Genomic DNA, 22,013 nt, shown 5'->3' with positions numbered 1-22,013 from the left:
TGTTATAATGAGTTCATGTAATATACCATCAATATTCATTCAGTAGATTTATCATGTATGTTTCTGTTATTTCATTCAAATAAACAGTAGGTGAATGTTTGGATAAAAACTACATGTATCATAATGATGAAAATTCTAAACTAAAATGTAATGACGTAAAAATGAACACTACATGCATAGTTTTGTTAGATTTAATTTATGCTTTTATTTGCCTATCTGATGAAGAATAAATGTTGAGCTTAAGTATACAATATCAAGGTTGTTATTCCTTTGTCTAAGGCACATGATGCGGTTAGTCTGGTGGGAGTCTTTACTTTCTCCCGCTGATGATAAATTCTAAAACATTGAGAATTTAAAAAAAGGTTTTATAAATCTTCGTTTCATCATACATGTACACATTTAGTAACATTAATAAGACTGTGTATTGTTGGCAGCTGCACTCGTTGACCTCCGTTGTAAAATCCACACGCACCTGACGATATATGTTTTTCTGATTAAAATAAAATTTTAAATTTATATATGAGATGTTGGCAAAAAAAATTCTTGATGAATCTGTAGGTTTAGCTCGTTCTTTTTCCCGCGGGCATCGGTTCTCAAAGTTCGCTTCGCACACCATTTATCATTAACGACGCAGTGTGTTAGGATTTAGGAACGTTCGGCTACTTCATGATAATGCTCCATCACATCTGACCTTGTGAAGCAATTTTTGAAGACGGAGATGGTTACCGTATTGCCATACACTCCATACTCTTATATCTAGCCCCATACAACTTTTTCTCTTTTCCCAAAACTTAACAAGTTTTTAACTGGTCCCGACAAGCCTTTAGCTCGGAGGCCTACCTAAATCAGTGTCATTTTATGCTTTTCATAAATGATTTCAGAGATTGAAAATATGTATTTTTAACCGCGGAGAATACTCTGAAAGGATGTGAATAAATGTTCGTTTCACTATTTGTACTTGTGTGGAATTTTTTTGAAATATCGTACAGTACACATTACATATTAAACAATCCTCGTATCATTCACTGCCAGTTATACAACACGTAGATACACAGGGTTTATGTACCTTATAGTACTTACGTTCACTTCAGATGTCAGATACATTTACATATGAGGGAATATTTAAATTTTCAACTGTCCTTGCCTGTGATAACTTTGAAGCCTATGTCCCAGAATTTCATAAAAGATGAGCGACACGAAATGGGCGTGTCCTTTAATATAACCGAAAAACGGTACATGTAATACCCCGGTATATAGCATGTGTTACATGAAAAAAAAATAGTTGTTTTAAAATGTTGTTTAAAAGTGTAGAAATTGGAAATAATATATTAAGGTATCCGATGTACAATTGAGCCAGAGAGCTCGGGATTTTCCGGGATGAGCTCGGTAGATTACGGAGCTTGAAATGAATTTTCAAAAAGTCGCACTATTTTTTATCTGACATAATAAACGATAAAGAATAAACAATTGATGCATAAAGGCAAGCAATATTTTTTTTTCTTAATTTTAAAACGAGTTATTTTAACTTTTCCCCCTTACGCTGATTGTGACGTTGTAGCAGCTTTACGTCATTTGCCGTTGTATGACGCTATTTTTTTTCCCGCGGCGCTCTTGCAATAACGTGAAGAAAAAAAATCCTAATTTATAGAGTAAAAGTTGCAGTGCACAAGTCACGTATTTCGTCAAAAAATACTGAGTAGGTCATTTTAATCATTGATTTCGTATAGATATTGTGACTATGCATAACTTGAATTGGGGTAGTCTGTTAATCGTATGGCCCTATTCAATTTGTTCAATTTTTTGTATACCTAATTCCATTATACATACAGTTTCGGACCTAACATTTGTATAACGGCGTATTTGCTACCAACTATTTTTAATAAGTACCATGCATACGGATTTCGTGGTTAAAATGCTTGTACACGTTTATTGTAATTATTGTGATAAAACATCTCCTTGTTATTTTCCGTAAATCAAGTTAACAACAGTCAAATAATAAAATTTCTAATCATTGACTTATTTTTTCATCGGGACTCCAAACAATTTTCTTCTCTCGCATTTCATATTACATGTACATGTATGTGCATGAACGGTACATTTTTTACTCTTTTCCAAAATCGCAGGATTTTATATCATTCAAATAATACTATTAGATACTGATTCCGACTGCTTTAAAGTCAATTCGTTTCATTTTGCTGTATACATAAAAGAGGTGCGTCACCATCCAATGAAATCAAATACTCGAGATTTGATTGACAGGTTCAGCCTGATAGCCGATGTCCGATGCATGTTATGTCTGGTATTGTACACAATCTTATCGTGTAAAAAATGCATGCTTATTACAACACCACAGCGTCATTACTGTGTAAAGCATGTTGTTGGTAAATATCTTATACGACGTCAAGGTGCATGTGACGTTGTGAGACATTGCTATTATGACGTCATCATAATATGACGTCATGGTAACGTTACAATAATATGTGTATGTTCAAATCAGTCTAGATAAACCAGTCAAAGCGTTCAGATGTGTTTTCGTTCTATCTGACTCAAAGACCACTATACAATCGCGACATTTTGGTGCCGTGACCATATGAGAAAATGCATGTATCCAAACTAAAGGCGATGCGTGCAGGACATCGAGGAACTATAACTAATTTTTTGGGGAGAATTTCTGAGACCAACAATGAGGATGAGCATTCTGCAATGATCAAGATACTGGAGGAGAAACAAGACACGTTAGAGAAAATCAACAGCCAGATCCTACAAGAATTATCGAGTGAAGAAGAAATCCAAATGGAGATCAGAGATTCAGTTGAGTACATGTCACATTTAAGACTAAGATTAGCAGAACTGACAAAGAGCGCGTCATCTACCAAGACTTTAGAGAATGTTCATCAATCTACATCCATCAACTTAAATGTAAATGCGCAAGAGTTTGCTCAATGCAATGACACGTCACAAGGTAACTCAGGAATCCCTAAGACTCATTATACTGTGGACAAAAAAGATGATGATGATATCTGGGATTTACAGTCACTAAGGAGAGCCGTAAAGGTGGAGCCTACTGGACAAGCTAGCAATCTAAGATCAAGCCAGGAATTCATTCCAGCAGCTAACTTGGTTGCGGGGTCAAGTCATAAAAGGATTAACAACCCACAAAATTTTGTAAAGCTATGTTTATTCTGCAATGAGAACCATTCGCCAACAACTTGCCATATTATTCAAGATTGTGAAGTGAGAATATTCATCATAAAAGAAAAAAGAGTATGCTTCAACTGTTTAGGGAAACACAAAGTTAATAATTGTCAGTCACGTTTCAAATGCAGGATTTGTAAGAAGACTCACCACACCAGCATATGTTACAAGTCGCAATTCCTGAAACCATCATCTAAGAGCTCAGTCAAAAATTTAGAGAGGACAAAAGAGACAGAATCACTTCTACTAGAGCAGTCAATCCAACTACATTTCTCAAAACAGCTGAATGGAGATCGATGTAAAGAGGAAGAGAAAGTGCCCACATCCAAGGAGACAAACAAACTGAATACCAAACTACAGAAGAGAGAAACTGCTCAGTCAAGAACAGAAAAACAGAAAAAATCAGCTTCCAACACAGTCGTTGATAAAAAGAAGGAAGACCAAGCACAAGAAGATCTGGTGGAAAAACTTAAATCAGAGATTTTGCAGTTAAGGAGAGAGAATTTCAAACTAAGAAGAAATTCATCGTTCAAGAATCACAAAATCCAGAAAATCCAGAGAGAAAATTCAGTTTTAGAACAGAGGATGAAGATCCTAGAAGATTTGAACAACCAGCTTCAAGCACAAATGCTGAAAATTCAATCCAACGTGGAAACATGCAGTGAGACCTTCACCACATCGGCAAACAAAGATACAGCAGACTTGAGACACTACCTGGATGAGCTAGAACTTCGAGTGATCAATCTGGAGATGGGAAAGAATGTTACTTCTTTAGAGGAGATCATGAAACAAAACTCAGCCTTGATGACACAGCTATGGGAATTGGATCCATATACCCATAACAACTTGGAGAAATTCAAATTCTATAGAGCATTAGAAGAAAACAATATTCACCACAGGCATTACCACAAGAGAGCAGGAACTACATTCAACGAATTCAAAATTGGAAAATTGGTTCAAGAGCACAATGACTTTCCCAAAATATGAAAATCAGAGCCAGAGTTGAGGAGAAGTCAAAGACTTTCTAATTAAATTTTTCAAACACAACGCGACCTATTATGAACTTTTAATATTTTTTAAATTGTGATTTTGTACATTTTGCGACCGTTGGTTTCCTTCCAGATGGATGTTTCAGATATTCCATTTCTTTTGTAAACTCGGTTCTCTGTGCATCTTGTATGAGCAGTCTAATAACTTCACCTAACTCTTGTTTACTGAGAAATCCTGCTCTCTTTTCACTAGAATGTCTGCAGTTGTGAATGAATCTTCTTATGTATGCAAGAACTCTGACTAACTTCATGAGTGAACTCTTATCTTCAAGTTTCAGTATTGACTGTATACTTTCAGTCTTGATGTCTACAGTATCTTGAACCTTCGTTTGATGACTCATATCACTCTCTTCTTCTGTGCTTGTGGAACATAATATTGCCTTTGTTGGCCCATCCCATACAGGCCATTTTTGGGGTTCCATTAACCATTCTGGTCCATTCCACCAGAGGGTATCTTCTTTGAATTTCTTGAGGGCAATTCCTCGTGTGAGATAGTCAGCAGGATTACAGTATGTTGGACAATACTGCCATGTTGAAGATTTGCTGATCTCCCTAATTTCATTTACTCGGTTTGCTACAAATCTGTTTGGCGTTTTCTGTGAAATGATCCAGTGAAGTACAATTTGACTGTCACACCAAATGTAAATTTTGTTAACTCTTGTTATTTCTTTTACATGTTTTCCCAATCTTGCTCCAATAAGTGCTCCCATGAGTTCTAGTCTTGGAAGTGTGATCTGCTTGATTGGTGTCACTCGATTTTTGGCCATAAGTAATGTTATCTTGTTCTTTGATAACAAATAGACACATGCACCATATGCTTGCTGACTTGCATCGGAGAAAACGTGCAATGAATCACACCTTGAATCTATTGACGAACTGTTATTTCTGTTTATTTTTTTTTTTTTTTTTTTTTTTGGATAATTTATTTGCAAGAACAAACAAAGTATACAATAACTTCAAGCACAGAATTCTAATAAGCTATCTACAAGACAGCACATTGTCTTAAATAAGATACTATGATTATTATTTTTGTCATCTAATTAAATATTGCTTATGAAAAAAATACTTTAAAGAGTATTTAGAGTTGTATAGATTCCACAGATAATGTTTCAGTGTATTACACATATATATACAATTAGCATAGATTCATAAAGCAAGTAAAAAAAATGGTGTACAAATAAGGCTAAATTAGCAATGTATAGAGATTTAAATAAATGTACAAGTAGTATCTTGCCTAACCTGGTAGACAATATTATCAATCACATAGTCTCTGGGTGTAGAGATATATAGGCAGACTCTATGTATCCATGGTATATAACAGTTTACTATATTACACTGTAGTTGTTTATATAATTATGATATAAAAATCATGGACAAAAAGAGTTTGCTGTCCTAATAAGGAGGTTCTACCTTGTTTTACAGTCCATATCCTCCCTTTTATGACAGCTCTACTGGAAGACAGGTCTCTTCTCAGTAGTTTTAGGATAATAGAATATTTTACACTATGATAATAAGACATATCACATCATCTTTGACAGATTTTCAAAAAACTTGCACTCAGCATTTGCATTTAAAAAACGTAAAACTGAGGCATAAAAACAAGTGGATTTTTTAACATGATTATATATGATACATTCAGTTTCATTCATAGAATCCAATCTACAAAGCATTTTTTGTTTATAAATTCTATAAGCTACATAAGTGATAAGTAAATTTAGAGATTTAGTTTTATCGCTTTTTTCATAGAAGAAACCAACGATATGTTTCCATTGTATTTTGAATGACAATAAACTACTAACAGTATTCCATATGTTTTTAACATTGTTACATTCAAAAAGCAAATGTTTTATATTTTCTATTTGTTTACAGTGTACACATTGATTTGATATATCTTTTTTCCATTTACTCACATATACATTATTACATAATATATTATTTAAGAGCTTGTAACTGAATTCAGCTACATGTTTATCTTTTATATCTTTAATCTTGCATTCATAAATATTTTTCCAACTCTTCTCATCGTATATTTCAAATTCTTTACGCAGTATTAATTGAGAAGATGGCTTACAAAACTTTTTTTCAATGAGATTTTTATAGAAAAAATTACTAGATTTACCAGTCAAGTTGTAATATCCCAGAGGGAAGTTGAAACTCATTACGCTTTGTATGTTGATAAAGTTTACATTGCTGAATGAGTAAAGTCTTCGAATTGATTTAGTTATTTGAAAAAGAATTTTGTATTCACATAACCAGTTAGATTTATTAATAATATTTGCATAATGTTCTAATCGTCTGAAGTTACCCTCGTCGTCAAACAAGTCTTTAATGTATAGTATTCCTGATTTAATCCAGTTTTCGAAGAAAACAGAGTTTCCCTTATATACTAAGTTACAATTATTCCATATTGGTTGTTGTAAAATATCATCAGGTGATCTTTTTTCAAAGTGCAGTTCACGTTTACATTCATTAAAACAACAAAATATTTCTTTGTAGAATAGGGGTAATTTTATGCTATCCAAGGTCTCTGTTTTAGTAGTGGAGCACTTTAAAAGAAAGTGTATATCGATATTAAGTTTTTTACACTGGTTACTAAGAATATCAAATAGAATGCCTTTTGAGTTAAGTAATCTTGGAATCCACGCTGCTTTTAATGATTTTAACTTGCAATCTATGTCTACTATAGATAATCCACCTTTTGCTATGTCTCCAATTAAAGTATTTCGTTTAATTCTTTCCGTTTTTTCCCAAATGAAGTTAAAAATCAATCTCTGTATTCTTTTAATAAAATTGCTGTCAGGAAGACAAAGTATTGACGAAGTATATACAAGTTTTGAAATAGCTAGAGTCCGAATAATACATGCTTTTCCAAAGAGTGTTAATTTTCTTCGTTTCCAGGATTCAAATAGTTTTTCCATGTCATGATAAATTCTCATCCAATTTTTATTATAGCATTCTTCCTTATCATGGCCTACATAAATACCTAAACATTTAATTGCTTTATTTGTTACTTTGATTCCATGAAGCTCTTCAAATTCGTTTTTCATATCTCCTAATAATATGCATTCAGTTTTATTAGTATTAATTTTTGACCCAGCACATTCACAGAATGCTTTAATAATATCTAAAGTATTCTTCATTGAGATTTCGTCGTTCAAAGCCACTGTTAAATCATCTGCATGTTGTATACTTTTAATTTCATAGTTATTTATTTTAATGCCATTTATGTTTTGATGATTTTTAATTTTAGTCGCCAATATTTCTGCAACAAAAAGAAATAAGAGAGCTGATAAAGGACATCCTTGTCTTATTCCTCTTGTCATTGAACATGATTTTGAAAGCCAGCCGTTGTTTTTCATTTTAAAAATAGGATTTGTATACAAAATGTTTGCCCATGTAATAAAACTTTTTCCGATATTAAACTTTTTTAATGTTTTAAAAAGAAAATTCCATTCAACCGAATCAAATGCTTTTTCAAAATCTAAAAATAACAGAATTCCCCCCACGTTTTCTGATTCGCAAAATTCAAATATATCTAATATAAGCCGGGCATTTTCTCCAATGTATCTTCCTTTTATATATGCAGTTTGGTTATCATTGATTATGTCTTTTAGGATCTTCTGTAGTCTTTTTGCAAAAACAAAAGCTATGATTTTGTAATCAGTATTTGTTAGACTAATTGGACGATAATTTTTTAAAGAATTCTTTTCTCCTTTCTTAAACACTAACGATATTACTGATTGCCGCTGTGTGTATGTCATCATTTTATTTTCATATATATCTTTAAGAGCATCGTAGAAATAAGGGCCAATTACATTCCAAAAACATTGATAGAATTCACTTGGTAATCCATCAAGTCCAGGCGATTTATCGTGTTTCATACTATTGACAGCTTCCGTACATTCCTCGAACGTCGGAAATTTATCTAGCATACGTTTATTATCCTCACTTATTACTGGTACATTGATTTCAGATAAGTAATCATCAATTATTTTATTATCAATGTTTTTACTTGCGTATAAGCTCTGGTAAAATTTAAACATTTCCCCCATAATTGAATTGGTATTATGAATTTTTTCATTGTTTGAAGTCAAAAGTTCCGTTATTACGTTTGATGATTGATGTTGCTTTTCTAAATTTAGAAAATATGATGTGTTTTTTTCGCCATTTTCTACCCATTTTGCTTTAGATCTAATATGTGCACCTTTTGATTGTTTATCATAAATAGAATCTAATTCTGCTTCTAACTGTTTAAGCTTTTTATAATCGAATTCCTCAGTTTTACTAGTTTCTATATTTTCAATGTCTTTCTCAATTTCCTTTTTCCGTTTCTTAATTGATCTCTGTTGATATTTCGAAAAATTAATAGAAAATTCTTTTATCTTACGTTTAATACATTCCCATTTGTCGACTGGGTTCAAGGAGTTATCTAAATTATCAATGATTTTATGAATCTCCTTTTTATATTTATCGTTTTCTATATTTGACACATTTAACTTCCAGTAGCCTGGGCCTCTTTTTTCACATGATAAGTTCAGGTGAAATTTTAAAAACCTATGGTCAGACATGCGATTTCCTTTAGAATGAGTGCCAGGAATTTTCCTGATTATTAATCCACCAAATTTACGATATATATTTTCATTTAATAGTACATAATCTATCCTACTTTTAGGGTTGTTTTCTGCATCACACCATGTTAGACCATTCAACTCGGGGAATTCACTTTTCCAAAAGTCAATTAAGTTGAATTTGTTCATGATATTTTTCAAAACGTGTAAACTTTTATCACTTGTATCATTAATTTGACAATTAAAGTCTCCACAAAGAATTATGTTGTCATTTAAGCAATTTTTTTCTATAAAAGATTTTAATTTTGTAAAGAAAATGTGTCTGTTGTTTAATATATTAGGAGCGTAAACATTAATGATGGAGAAAATTTCACCATTTATATCAACGTTTAACAACATTTTCCTTCCATCTAATGACTTTTTAAAGTTCATAACTTTAATATCAAGATTTTCTCTAAAAAGAATAGTTACACCTCTACTAAAAACTGAATCACTATATGCATGAAAAGTTTTCCCTTTCCAACCAGTGTTGTATTTACATTCATATTTTTGAACAAAATGTGTTTCTTGCAGAAGTGCGATATCTATTTTTTTCTCATAAAGCCATGAATATATTTTTTTCCTTTTTTCGTCTGTATTTAGACCTCTAACATTTACTGATATAAAGCTTACTTTTTCCATTACTTAGAATTGTATATTAAAATAACTATCAAGTGCATAAAGTATAGAACATAGCAAGTGCATTTGCTAGTGATCGTACATATAATTGCCATACCGCTGTTCCTAAGGCGAGTCCAAATAACGAACATTGTGGTCATTGATTTATAACTCGTATGACAGTATTTGGTCTATCCTTTACCGGATTCCTCGGGTTCGGAGTCAGTTTCTGAAGATGCATCACAACCTGACGCGGATTCGGCGTCAGTGTTGGCGCGCAGGGAGCGAAGCATTTCTGCTATATTTTTCTGCGTTGTACTGTGCTTTTTTTGCTGTCTCGAGCTCTGTTTAGGCTGACTCCATTGGTCGCTTTTTTTTCTTTTTCTGATTTTCTGTGCCACTTTTCCAATAATATGGCCTAGTAGATTCTGACCGGGCCAGTCTGAAGCTTTTGTGTTTTCTGTACCAGCTTTATCCAGCCCTGTCCCCCATTTGTCGTTGAATGTTGACTCGGCAAACAATGTGTTTTTCTTAACAGACCTGAGCTTTTCCCTGAACCTCTCAACTTGGACACATTTATTTTCTATAATTTCGGTCATAACACTTTCACACGATTCGGTCCACTGCTCATTTATCCGCACTTTGTCTCCGATGCGTTTGGCGGAGAGAGCGTCTTTAGCCTCTTGGATGGACTTGGCAGCCTCCAGGTCCCCGCATCGTAATGATTTTGCATATTGGAATGCATGCTCTGCGGACTTGTGTTGTACTCCGAAGATGTTGAGCTCACATGGGTAAAAATTTGACAAAATGTTATTTTCACCATTGAAGGCTATAACACTTTCCTGAATTTGATAGGAGGAGCACCTTGAGTCACCTGGTTTGTGGCCGGGTGTTTTGCAGACTTTACAACGGGGTTCGGTTTTGCAAAAATTTCTTGTGTGTCCGGTGTCCCAGCACTGAGTACAGGTGAGATTCCGCTGAGGTTTGGGCTGACCGTAGTAAAATAACATGCAGCGTATGCCAGCGTAATAGTTAACACGAGGCAGAACTTTGCCGTTTTCAAGGGGTTCTAAGTACATGAATCTATTTCCATTAAGTACGCTAGTCATTTTGTTTGTTACCGGGTGTCTTATTTTTTCATACAATATCTTGCTTTTCAACTTTGCTCCTAACTTATCAAGTAGCTCGACGACGGCCGATTCATCGACAGACAAAGGTAGTCCGCATAGACGAACTTTCAGAGTATTTACAGTGGGGTCATGATTTCCTGAACTGTAGGGATTTGTATCAAAAAAAGTTAAAGATATGTTTTTCAAAGCTATACCCTCGGTCAGCAGTTTTTCTCTGCTGCCTTGGTCTTTTACATACACACGCCACAGATTTCTGTCTAATTGCAAGCAGTGCAAGGAATTGCCTATGACATCAATTACACGCTCCATTAGCATGAATTCCGTTACCCGATTAGCGTCAATACACTGTAGATCAGAGTCCTTCAGGTATAACGGTTTAATTGTTTTGTCAACAGGTTGGTCAGCCATGACGAGTGTCGAACGCAGGTATTTACACAGGTATGAATAGGTGAAAATCGCTCACCGCGTAATCACCGCAGAATTGATATGAATATACAGTATTTACAAGTCAAAGTCATCAAAATAACTAGAATGTTAACATATATACAATCACTGGGAACAAACTTTACACATACCCATGTTAAAGAATGTCCCGGAGTTCCGAAAAACGGCAAAAAGTGTCAAAAACACAGGAGCAAGGGAATGAGCGTCCACTATAATCCGTGTCACGTGACCAAAAAAACTGTTTATTTTGATGTCCAGTGCATCACAAATTTCTGATGAGATTTCTCTCCATGTAGTCTGCATAGACTTAGGCAGTTTTTCGTCCCATTTCAAATTAGCTTTCCATAACTCTTGCATGAAAATCTTTGCCTTCACAGAAATAGGACTTAATAATCCAAGTGGATCAAACACCTTTGATGTTTCTCTCAATACTTCTCGCTTTGTAGTCACAGGATACTTCTTTTGTCCAGTATCATTCTTTGCATATTGAAGAGTATCTTCTTGTGGATTCCATTTCATTCCAAGAACTTTAACGACAGAGTCTTCATCCGCTGTTTTTACTGCTTTAGATAAGTTTTGTAGCATCTCACTGTTGGAGCTCCAGGAACGAAGATTAAAACCTCCTGCTGCAAGTAAGGTTCTTGATTCTTTGTAGAATTTCATAGCTGTTTCCTCGCTCTGGAAGCTGGCTAAAACATTGTCAACATAGAGATTTTGTTCAAGAAGAGATGAAGTTTCATTTGCATTCTCTTGAAAATGTTTCATCAGAGTAGCGCTGAGGATAAAGGGTGAACAAGTTGCTCCAAACAGGACAGATCGAAAGCGGTAAGTTGTCAATGGACTCGATGCATTACCTGGATCGCTAAGCCAAAGGAATCGTGTTGCATCACGGTCTTTCTGGTGAAGCTCAATTTGAAGGAAGGCCTTTTCAATATCTGCTGTTACTGCAAACTTGTTCAGTCTGAATCTGGTCAATATTGACGTGATGTCATTCATCATAGGGGAGTATGGCTCAATGCAGTCGTTTAGACTAACATGTCCAGTTTTGTCCTTGCAGCTACAATCGTACACAATTCTAATCGGGGTTGTAGTGCTGTCCTTTTTCACAGGGTGATGAGGGATATAATGGACTCTATTTTCTGAATTTTCTGGATCTTCAACCTTCTCAATAAATGATGTATTGTGCATTCCACAGTTGTACCGATACGGAAACATCGTAGTCAGACTTTATCGTTTATCGACAACTGACTTAATTTTTTTGTTAAACAAGTATACAATTTTGAGTAAAAGATAATACAATATATATTGTTTTCTACGAGTGAAAGGTTTGGAATGAATTCTAATAAAACATTTCACACGGTTCTTGCACGCTTTGTACGTAACGCTTTACACACCTGATGTGACCCGCAATTTACGACTTCGTTGTATTAGTAACAATATTTTTTGTGCAAACATTTTGCTGAATGAAAAAAAAACTGAACAATTTTGATTTTTAATTCTAAAATTACTCGTTCTCAATCGTAAAGGAATAGAAAACAGGAAAATTACCAGGTAACGGGAATATGCGTTGGATTATGAATGCGCCGGCTGACGTGGGAGGGGGGGGGGGGTAAAAATCGTGTGAGTCGTCATGGTCATTGTTAAAAAAAATTTCGCAAAGATAAAAAAAAGATATTGATATTAAAGGCAATCAATTTATTCAAAAACTTTATTTTTATTAAAAAATGTTGGCAATATTTATTTGATAAATATTATTAATGATTACACATGTTTTCGTCAAAGAAAAGTAGTATTTTACCATGCGTGATTTGCAGAGCTAGAGTTACTTCCCCATAGTGATTTGGCGGGAAAAACATCTATTTTTAGAAACTACATATCCTTACCTATCAAACGAGTACATTGAATATATACCTTACCAGGCATCAATATTTGGTCAATTGTACATCGGATACCTTAATAAAAAAAAAAAGGAATCATTCTTTGAATATTATGAGGTGATAATTTTGGTCGGAGCGTGGTAAATTCTATATCATAACCTCTCTCTCTCTCTCTCTCTCTCTCTCTCTCTCTCTCTCTCTCTCTCTCTCTCTCTCTCTCTCTCTCTCTCTCTCTCTCTCTCTCTCTCTCTCTCTCTCTCTCTCTCTCTCTCTCTCTCTCTCTCTCTCTCTCTCTCTCTCTCTCTCTCTCTCTCTCTCTCTCTCTCTCTCTCTCTCTCTCTGTTCGGCACTTTAAATTGGAAACCATAATACGCATTTGATGTTTTGACAATGTGCCGTTATAAATACTTTAACTTGGACAATGGTTTCAATGACTGTCACCACAACCAGCTAACTGTTGTTTTAGGAATTGAAGGATCGATGAAAGATTTTTTTGGGGGGAGGGGGGGGGGGGGGAGTTGTGTTGGCAAAATCGTATAAAGTAATTGTTACTGTAACAGACAATTTTAAGTAGTAAAATAGAAGTATAAAAGTATTACACACGATTATTTTACTCCGCACATAATTAAATGTAAACGAGACGATTGTTTCAGTGTCTGCATGTAATAATTGATAAAATAGATTCCCCCGACCCATGTACATGCTTATACTCAGTTAAAACGAAAATTTAAAAAGCTCGTTTCAATTAAGGTCACTCGACCATTAATGAATCAAAATATGTTGCGATACAGGCACGTAGCATCGATTTTGAAAGGGGGGGGGGTCAGACTCATCCAAAAAATCTTGACAAGCAAAAAAAAGAAAAAAAAACGGAAATTTAAAGTTTCCCTAAATCTTCAAAATCCTAAATTTTTATATGTAAATTTCTTGCTGCGAGAAAAAAGTGTGTGTGTGGGGGGGGGGGGGGGGGGGGGGGGGGCTGCCCCCCCCCCCCCCCCAATGCTACGTGCCTGCGATATATGTAAACGCTATAGATCTCCTACCTCACTTTCAAGGACATAATAAAAATTAAAACGTATAGAAATTCGACAAAATTTGCGCTTTAAGATAAAAGACTGTAAGATTTTTTCAGGTTTGGCGAATCCAGTATTATTAAATTGATGCCATGTGTCGGAACTGGGAACTTTGAACTTTATTGTGATTTTAAACAAGATGATTTAATTAAATGCGGTGATTTCTTGCTATAAAATTGTATTTGTGTGATATATCTTCAAATTAAATGAAAAGTGAATGTGTTTTGAATCCTTATGTTGTTAAGTAGTACGTGTAATACAGGCATTCTTCTCGAATAATTTGAGTGGCTCTGAAAAGAGCCGTTTCTTATATTCATTGTGGTCGGTGATAGTGCGACATGTTGTAAATCACTGGGCCATATCGTATCGATCGCCCTCCTCATCCTCGTCACGCCTGACTTGTAGCATCTCCTGAGCTTTGATCATGGCGTATTCAAAGTAACCGTTGCGTAGACCTTCGATTGCCGCCAAGCATAGACGTAGCGAGTACCGGAAGGAACGACGACCAGAAGCGTGTGCCATTATATAAAGAGTGCCTTTTTGGGAGGGTAACAGTTGAAATTGACACCCCGAGGAAACCATTGTCAACCGACGCGAAGCGGAGGTTGACAATAGTTGTCGAGGGTTGTCAATTTCAGCTGTTATCCTCCCAAACAGGCACTAATAATTTTATTATACTGAATGTCTTAATTTTAGAATTTTTTTACTGCTTTTATATAGAAATGACGTGAACTCCACGGCAAACCGTACGCGCATAATTTACGCGCATGTAACAATTCGTTGTGTTACCCGTTGCTAAGTGTGTTGCTAATGCTGAGGGTAATAGAATGGATTATCAACTGCGTCTAAACCAATCCGATTTCAGTATTTAACATGAAAGTATAATAATCGGTATCGTCTGCTGGCAGAGGAAAGTTTCTCGTTGAGCATCACAATCTGGAGGCAGGCTTTCTTGAAGTAAATCTCGGAGTGGTCCAATCTCTTGGCTAACTGCATCACGTTGCATGGCGGAGGACATTCTGCTTTTAAAATTGCCCTTGCTGTCGACTTTATTGAAATGATGAGGGTTTTTGTGTTGATATGGTTTTTGTAAGGGAGATGTCAGGGCCCTTTAATAAAAGGTTTCTCCACCGAGCGGTTTGAAGTACCGCGACAAATGGCGCCGATACCGGCATAGCGCGCGGTATCAAAGGCGCTATGTTATCTGTGAAACGCTTTTTAAGCAATGTCACTATCTTGAGATAAAGTTTGTTTTTACAAAAAAAAAATAATAATAATGATTATTTTGCAATATCTTAAGATATGAGCAAAAAAAAAAATGAAATGAACCCATCTCAATAAATGTTTATATAATATGTAGAAAATTAAAACATTAGTCTGAAAATTCCGACAAAAATTGAAACCATCTGACACTGGTTTGCAAATTTAAATAGTTAGAGATTCTCGACTGTTATGTACATGTAGGTGTTCTCTCCAATCTGATAATCATATCCTTGGTGCTCCCGTTTATAACTGATAGGTCGCCTTGTAGCGAAATACATGAACCATATTTAAACGGAAGCATCGATCCGACGATCAGATTTTAATCAGATTATTGCTGTTTTCTCAAAGTTCTTTGATCGACATTTTTCGCTTAAAATTTTCATTTCTATGGATCTGCGTGTGAATATAATACCATGCAGTGTTTTACCACATCTAATCATGAATTTATTTTTTTTTAAAGCAAAATACTGGAATTCAATGTATTTATATAATTATTTTCTCGCTCAACATAATTCAACATTTTTCATAAAAATTCCTTTAAACATATACTAGTTATAATATTGGTAGTAAGTTTATTGGTCAAAATAAATAATGAATATTAATATGATGCATGTCTTATGCTGCCTATATTCAGATTTCAGAGATATTGACGACAATCTGCTCTTCGTATAATTTTTTTTTTATGATTTCTGAACCAAAATGGTTACGAAGATTTCCAAAGTAATTTTTTAACTACTTTTTGGTTTTGTAAATAAAAGCGAAATGTATCGGTAAGACACCGTATGCTTATAAGACACTTCTTCTTAGCAGTTTCACACCCAACTTATTACTTGGATAGGGGCAAAAGAAGGGATCGACGACCCTACCCCCGGACAATGATATGATGGAAATTGACCGTTTGCAAAACGAGTTTCTGCTCTTTGTTATTCTTTTAAAAATTTAATGATTTCTGAACTTTGAGTATATGTTTAAAAAAGACAGGTCTGAAGTTTGTGTCTGGCGATAGGGCTGGACCCCCCCCCCCCCCCCAAAAAAAAGAAGGAAAAAAAAAGGATAGAAGCCCTTGGGCCATTTATAAGGTTTACAGAAAAATGACAACAAATATTTTAAAAGGAAAGATAACCGAAAAAATCATTTAAAATAGATAAATCACACTTAAATTGATGATTGAAAATAAAGTTTTTTTTCGACAAAAAGTTTTTTGTTCAACAAATGTTGGCAAGAGTTGAAAGCAAAATAATGTAAATGCATTATGCGAAAAATACAGTATTACTATAGTACTATTACTCTCCAACTGTATTATATAAATTTTTGTTTTAGGTAGTCACTGCAGTCAATCATTCATATGGAAAAGAGGGGGGGGGGGGGGGGGGGGGGGGTTTGCTGTACATTTCAAGCCGGGTTCGGAATACAGGCTCAAAGACCAGTCGTCTGGAGGATGCAGGATGGTATAAATGCCAAGTCTTTCTTATGGAAAAACACTGGCTACGTTGTATCAAAGAATTATATTTACATGGTTTATTTTATGTTTCAACATCACCTCTTTTCATTGTAATTTTGAAGGATGAAGATTTATGGAAAAATATGTAGAAGTTGGGTTTTCTCAGCTGTTGTTTTCCATATTACATTACATTGAAATTTTTTAAATCTCTTTCTATATATTTCCTAGCTGATCAATACTTTTGGACAAATACCGTCTAAGTATCGAGGTAATGAGTCGCCTTGACTTTGTAACGGCCATCCTTGAAGAGAAATTAAAATCTGCATCGGATGCCATCCGTACCAGTTGAGCTGTCTGGGTCATAGGTTATACAACTTTAAGGTCTTGTAGTATAATAACACAAAACAAAATTGTCGTTCAATACCAACTTGATTCATTTTTTCAGTTTTCCTCAGAATTACAAAATATTAAATCTATTACCAAAACATTCATAATATTATATTTCCATGAGTTTATACAGTCATGTCATATAAACAATCTGAAAAGAGGAGTTTTAGGAGGCAGTTGGCTACCCGTCGTCCAAGATTTCGCCAATGTTTTATTGCTGGTAATAAAACTAATGCAAGTAATAGACTGCGGAGACTCTTATTTGCTAATTACCTTGATGTCAACCAGTTGGCAGCATGTATTTAAATATGTTTCAATATTAATATAAACGAAAACTTTGTTACTTGTCTATATTATTCAATTCGTTCATGATACTTTTACGTACGGGTATATTATAATTAACAAACATGCTCATTCATATTTTACATGTATTTTACTTGTTACAGTCATCAAATAGCAGTCAAATCATCTCAGATATCGCTGTCAGCCCACACTCATTACTGCACTCGCTAAGAGGGAGAAAGAGGGCCACATACCTCACTGCTCCACTGACCACAGATAGGCAGTATAACTGCTGCTTCAATGAAGACAAATTGGTACCGGTACTTATATGTACAAATTTTGTTCTTTTATTTTATTTAATATATTGTAATTCCTCCCCCTCTTTTAAATGAAATTATGTCAGCATGACAATTATGCAATTTCTGCCCCTAACGCCACAGTTCTGACGTGCCAATGTATGATTGACTCCAAATTTAAAAGGCTACGCGCTGATATTAAAGAATCCATTGATATTGTTTTGTTTTAAGTTTTATTGATAAAATAATTGTCAAACATTCATAAGCAGTATTATATATATATGTATCTATGTCAATATACTCATTGTCTAAATACATTTTCAGAATCCTTTGATCGTGCAGTTCTGCAAAACTCCAAGATAGAAACACGAAGGGACAGTCTATTCCACACAAGGATTTTATTAAGTTAGAACAGAAGATACAAGATTAGCAGTTGATCAAACATCTACTCTAATTCTAAAGGTTTAAAGGTAAGTCACAACAATTGTCTCATTGGATGTGAATTCTGACTGGGTTAATATACTGGTATCACTCCTCTATATAAGTAATGGGCCTCAGTCCCTTTGTGGCCTCGCTCCATTGCTGGTAAAGAATTGAGTGCTACCTCTCTGTTAACCCATTATGTGTATTTAAAACATGTCACACAGAGTTTGTTGATAACCACATGTAACAAATACAGTCCATTCATTCTAATGTAACAAACACAGATTATAGACACATCAAAACAGTCACTTTATATATACATCTATAAATAGAAAATGGAGTTTGTCTATATGTAATATACATGTACATTGAATCCCTTGATATATACATGTAATACATAAACACAGTTTGTTTACATACAATATATAAACACGGTCTGTTTTCCTGAGATCAATATAAAAGAACAATTTGTTTACATACAAACATATGATATATAAACAAATAAAGATTGAATAAATGGAATGATTAACACAGATACAGTTAGACAGTATGTTTACATCTTGTAGACACGGTCAGTGTATGTGTGATACATTAAATTATCCACATTCAGCGTGTTTACATCTGATACACACCGTATGATGACATGTAATGTATATAGTTTGTTTACATTATATCTACACACAGTATGTTATATGTACTTATATTCTTTGTTTACATATAATTGATACAGTTAATTGATTTACATGTAATATTGTATTTTCTTCACTTTACCTGTGTCATACTCAGCCACAAAGAGGTTGTCTCTGGTGTCCACACATAAACCCTCTGGATCCTGTAAATCACAGTTGTCAATGTAGCGGAGGAACTTTCCGTCCTGATCCAGGATGTGGATACAGTGGTTGTATTGGTCTGCTGTCAGGATCCGACCCTGGCTGTCTGTTGTGATGCCGAGTGGATAGAATGATCCCTTGGTAGTAGAGGGAGGACCAGTATAGGTAAACCGGAGTTTCCCGGCCTGATTGACCACCACTACTGCACAGGCGTCACAGTCTGATACACATATATCTAGGGTCCTGTTCTCACTGATGTATTTAATGTTAGATAATCCACCAGGTGAATAGAGAGGTTGTCCTTTGTCATCGTACTGAATACTTTGTTTCTCTGTGGAGCCAGAGTAACACACAACTTTTGTTTGTTTTCTATCATTACTGACCATGACAACCAGGAGGTCACCAGAGGAGGTACTACAGACACCGTAAGGTTTCCACCCCTGTAGTCTGATCACTGTCTGTATCTGTGTATTCTTCACTATGTTCACAGTTTTATCATGGTGATCAGTATAAACTAGATCCCCACTCCTTGTCACTGCTATGCCCCGTGGATCGTTCCCTGACTTGGTTTGGATGGACTCTACTAGTTCCCCCTGCAGGTTGTAGAGTTTCATCCTGTTGCCATCACCACACGTCCATACTTCTGTATCATTCAGACACGTCACACCATATAGATATTCATACCCTGTGTCTATAGCTGTGATGACCTGGGGTACATCCATCAGTGACCGGTCTGAGGGAGAGGACTCGGCTCCCCAGGACGGCATGCTGTAGTCTTGTTCCTCTGTTGTAAAAGATAATGCTGACAGAGCACCAAACTGTTCAATCAGCTGATCTGTGTGGATTTCCTGAGGCCTAAACTTTGGTAAGGACACTTTGAGTTTAGGAGGCAATCTTCTGAATTCAGCGTTCCTGGATTTGTACTCAGAGACAAGGCAGACATCTTTGGTGTTCAGTAACTTCTTCAGTTCAGCAATGGTCTGTGTGATTTCAGAAATGATGTGTGTGATTTCATCTTCCTGTTTATTCAGGACAACCAGGTGTTTGGATTCCATTTCCTCCACGTTAGATTTCAGGTTTGTGATAATGGTGTTTATTTCTCTGTGCCATACTTCTCCTTGTTTGTCAATTGCTGTTGTCAATTTCTGGGAGTTTTTACTCAGATCAGCTTTCTGCACTGGGATGTTGGATGCAATCTCTTTGTATTTAGGATAAATGGATTTTTCTAATTCTTGCAAATCTTTTTGTAAAATTTCTGTTTTGTTTTCAAAGCTTTGGAAAATGTCAACTTGTTTATGTCCTGAATGTTTTCCAGAAGAGATACATTCTACACAAATAGGAATGTCACATTGTTCACAATGGAGTTCACATTGTTTGGTGGTGTGTTTCCTACATTTAGGATTGTTCAAAGTGGTTAAATATTGTTTAAGTGGCATGAACTTTAGAGGAATCAGAGAAATGATTCAATACACAGTCTTTACACAGATGTATATGACAAACTTCACAGTACATGGGGGCCACAGAGTCCTGACACAGGGTGCAGCATACAACATCCTGGGCGCTGTTCCAGGGGTCCATAGTCAGGGAAACCTTGTAATTAGGGGGGAACTAAACCTGAAAAGTAAAATTCAGTCTGTATTTATGATGTATACATTTATTATCTTGGTTTGAGTAATTCTATCTCTATACATGTATGTGTAGGAATTAGAGATTCATTTCATGCATTAAACTTTCATTAATATGTGTTGTCATACAAAGTTAGTTGCTTTTTTCTTTACTATTCATGAAAAAATTATGAATTTAACAAATATAAGGCATAAAAATCATTAGTCCAAAGATTTTAGATTATCAAGAAAACACAATAAGAAAGTGGATTATAAAACTTACCTAACGTTACCCCATTGGTAAACTTCAGGTCTTCACGATCCAACATGGCGGGCGTCAGGTGTTTATTCTTTCTGGTCGGTTGCCTACCTGTGCAAGTTACATGATCAAATTAAATGCCAGTTACAAACGTATGCTTGTATATGTGTTGGTCTAGAATCGAGGTCACCCATTGTTGGGAGGTTTAAATATATCTGACATTCTTTATCACCGCTGAACGTATATTCAATTAAGCTTTAAAATGTAGGTTAACCAGTTTGGTTTGAAAAGATAGTATTTGTGTTTTGACTTAAGATTCTCCTGTTCAATAGATATTTCTCTATAAAAGCTGGTGTGGTGTAATGGTGCACACATTCCTTTGAGAATGAAGAGTTGGTTCAAATCCCACCATCAGCATACAAATGTAGTGAAGTATAAATGTATTTATTTAAATGTGTAATGTGTGGATGTTTATATGAAGAAAAAAAAGCAAATGTGACCTTATCACCAATTAATTATTAAAGGTCATTGTGGTGAACAACATTTGAACATTTTTACTGAAAATGCTTATCTGATCCCATAACTACATGACATGTAGTTATGTCAGAGCGGATCTAAAGAAGGAAATGGAAGACAAGCATCAGGACACCCCCACCCCTTGAAAAATAAAATTTACCAAATGAACATGCTAGACTTGTCAAAAATAGGTCTTGGACTCCCCATTGCCGCACCCTGCAAGCAAGATTAGTATTCAGACCCACCATCCCACTACTATGGGAGATGTGTCATTTAGATTCCAATGCAAACAATAAAAACCCCCTGAGAAATAAAACTTAATTTTGTGTGGGGCCTAAGTTTTTTTTATTAATATAACAAATAATTCTCCGCCCCTAATTTCCATGGATGCGACCTATCGACCTCAGATTTCAGTCTGATGGAATGAGGATGACGTGACACAGCCGAATATCCAGCATGGCTTGTTGTCCAGTGTCAGAGAAATCTGTGGGGCTGGTGGTGTCAGAAAGATGTATATTGTGTCCTCAGGCTTGGAGCGAATTACATTGTAAAGTAATGCATTACATTGCCATTACTTCATGAATTACCCGGTAGGGCATTACATTACCATTACCATTACTTAATTTTCTTGAAGTAATGCATTACATTACCATTTTTGTAAATGTTTCATAAATAAAACATATTTAAACATATTTACAGATTCATGTTCACTATCATGT

At 35.1% G+C, this 22,013-nt stretch overlaps 3 protein-coding genes and 1 long non-coding RNA gene across 5 annotated transcripts; 2 read left to right on the top strand and 2 right to left on the bottom strand.

The window, feature by feature from the left end:
• The first annotated feature begins 2,598 nt into the window (after window positions 1–2,598).
• Window positions 2,599–4,182, top strand: LOC136270996 (uncharacterized). The gene has a single exon (XM_066070051.1). It carries the CDS (start codon window positions 2,599–2,601, stop codon window positions 4,180–4,182), a length of 1,584 nt encoding a protein of 527 aa, XP_065926123.1.
• Window positions 4,183–11,148: 6,966 nt separating this feature from the next.
• On the bottom strand, window positions 11,149–12,258 carry LOC136270995 (uncharacterized). Its single transcript, XM_066070050.1, has one exon. It carries the CDS (start codon window positions 12,256–12,258, stop codon window positions 11,149–11,151), a length of 1,110 nt encoding a protein of 369 aa, XP_065926122.1.
• Window positions 12,259–16,876: 4,618 nt separating this feature from the next.
• LOC117690188 (uncharacterized) lies at window positions 16,877–18,095 on the top strand. The gene is made up of 3 exons (XR_010708427.1): window positions 16,877–17,062; window positions 17,218–17,680; window positions 17,987–18,095. It is a non-coding gene; the product is annotated as an uncharacterized lncRNA (long non-coding RNA).
• Window positions 18,044–20,960, bottom strand: LOC109619767 (tripartite motif-containing protein 2-like). 2 transcript variants are annotated; one of them, XM_034473596.2, is made up of 2 exons: window positions 20,803–20,960; window positions 18,044–20,529 (listed from the first exon to the last, which is right to left on the bottom strand). In XM_034473596.2, the coding sequence occupies exon 2, from the start codon at window positions 20,349–20,351 to the stop codon at window positions 18,825–18,827; it is 1,527 nt and encodes a 508-aa protein (XP_034329487.2). In that variant the 5' UTR covers window positions 20,352–20,529; window positions 20,803–20,960; the 3' UTR covers window positions 18,044–18,824. The 2 variants fall into 2 exon arrangements, with proteins under 2 accessions (XP_034329487.2, XP_065924771.1); XM_066068699.1 differs by having other exon boundaries at window positions 18,044–20,523; window positions 20,803–20,903.
• Window positions 20,961–22,013: the final 1,053 nt, after the last annotated feature.

Source organism: Magallana gigas, chromosome 8 (assembly GCF_963853765.1).
Source record: "Magallana gigas chromosome 8, xbMagGiga1.1, whole genome shotgun sequence".
Taxonomy (NCBI): Eukaryota; Metazoa; Mollusca; class Bivalvia; order Ostreida; family Ostreidae; genus Magallana; species Magallana gigas.
The sequence above is the reverse complement of the archived record's forward strand: the minus strand, read 5'-3'. Positions and strand labels throughout refer to the sequence as shown.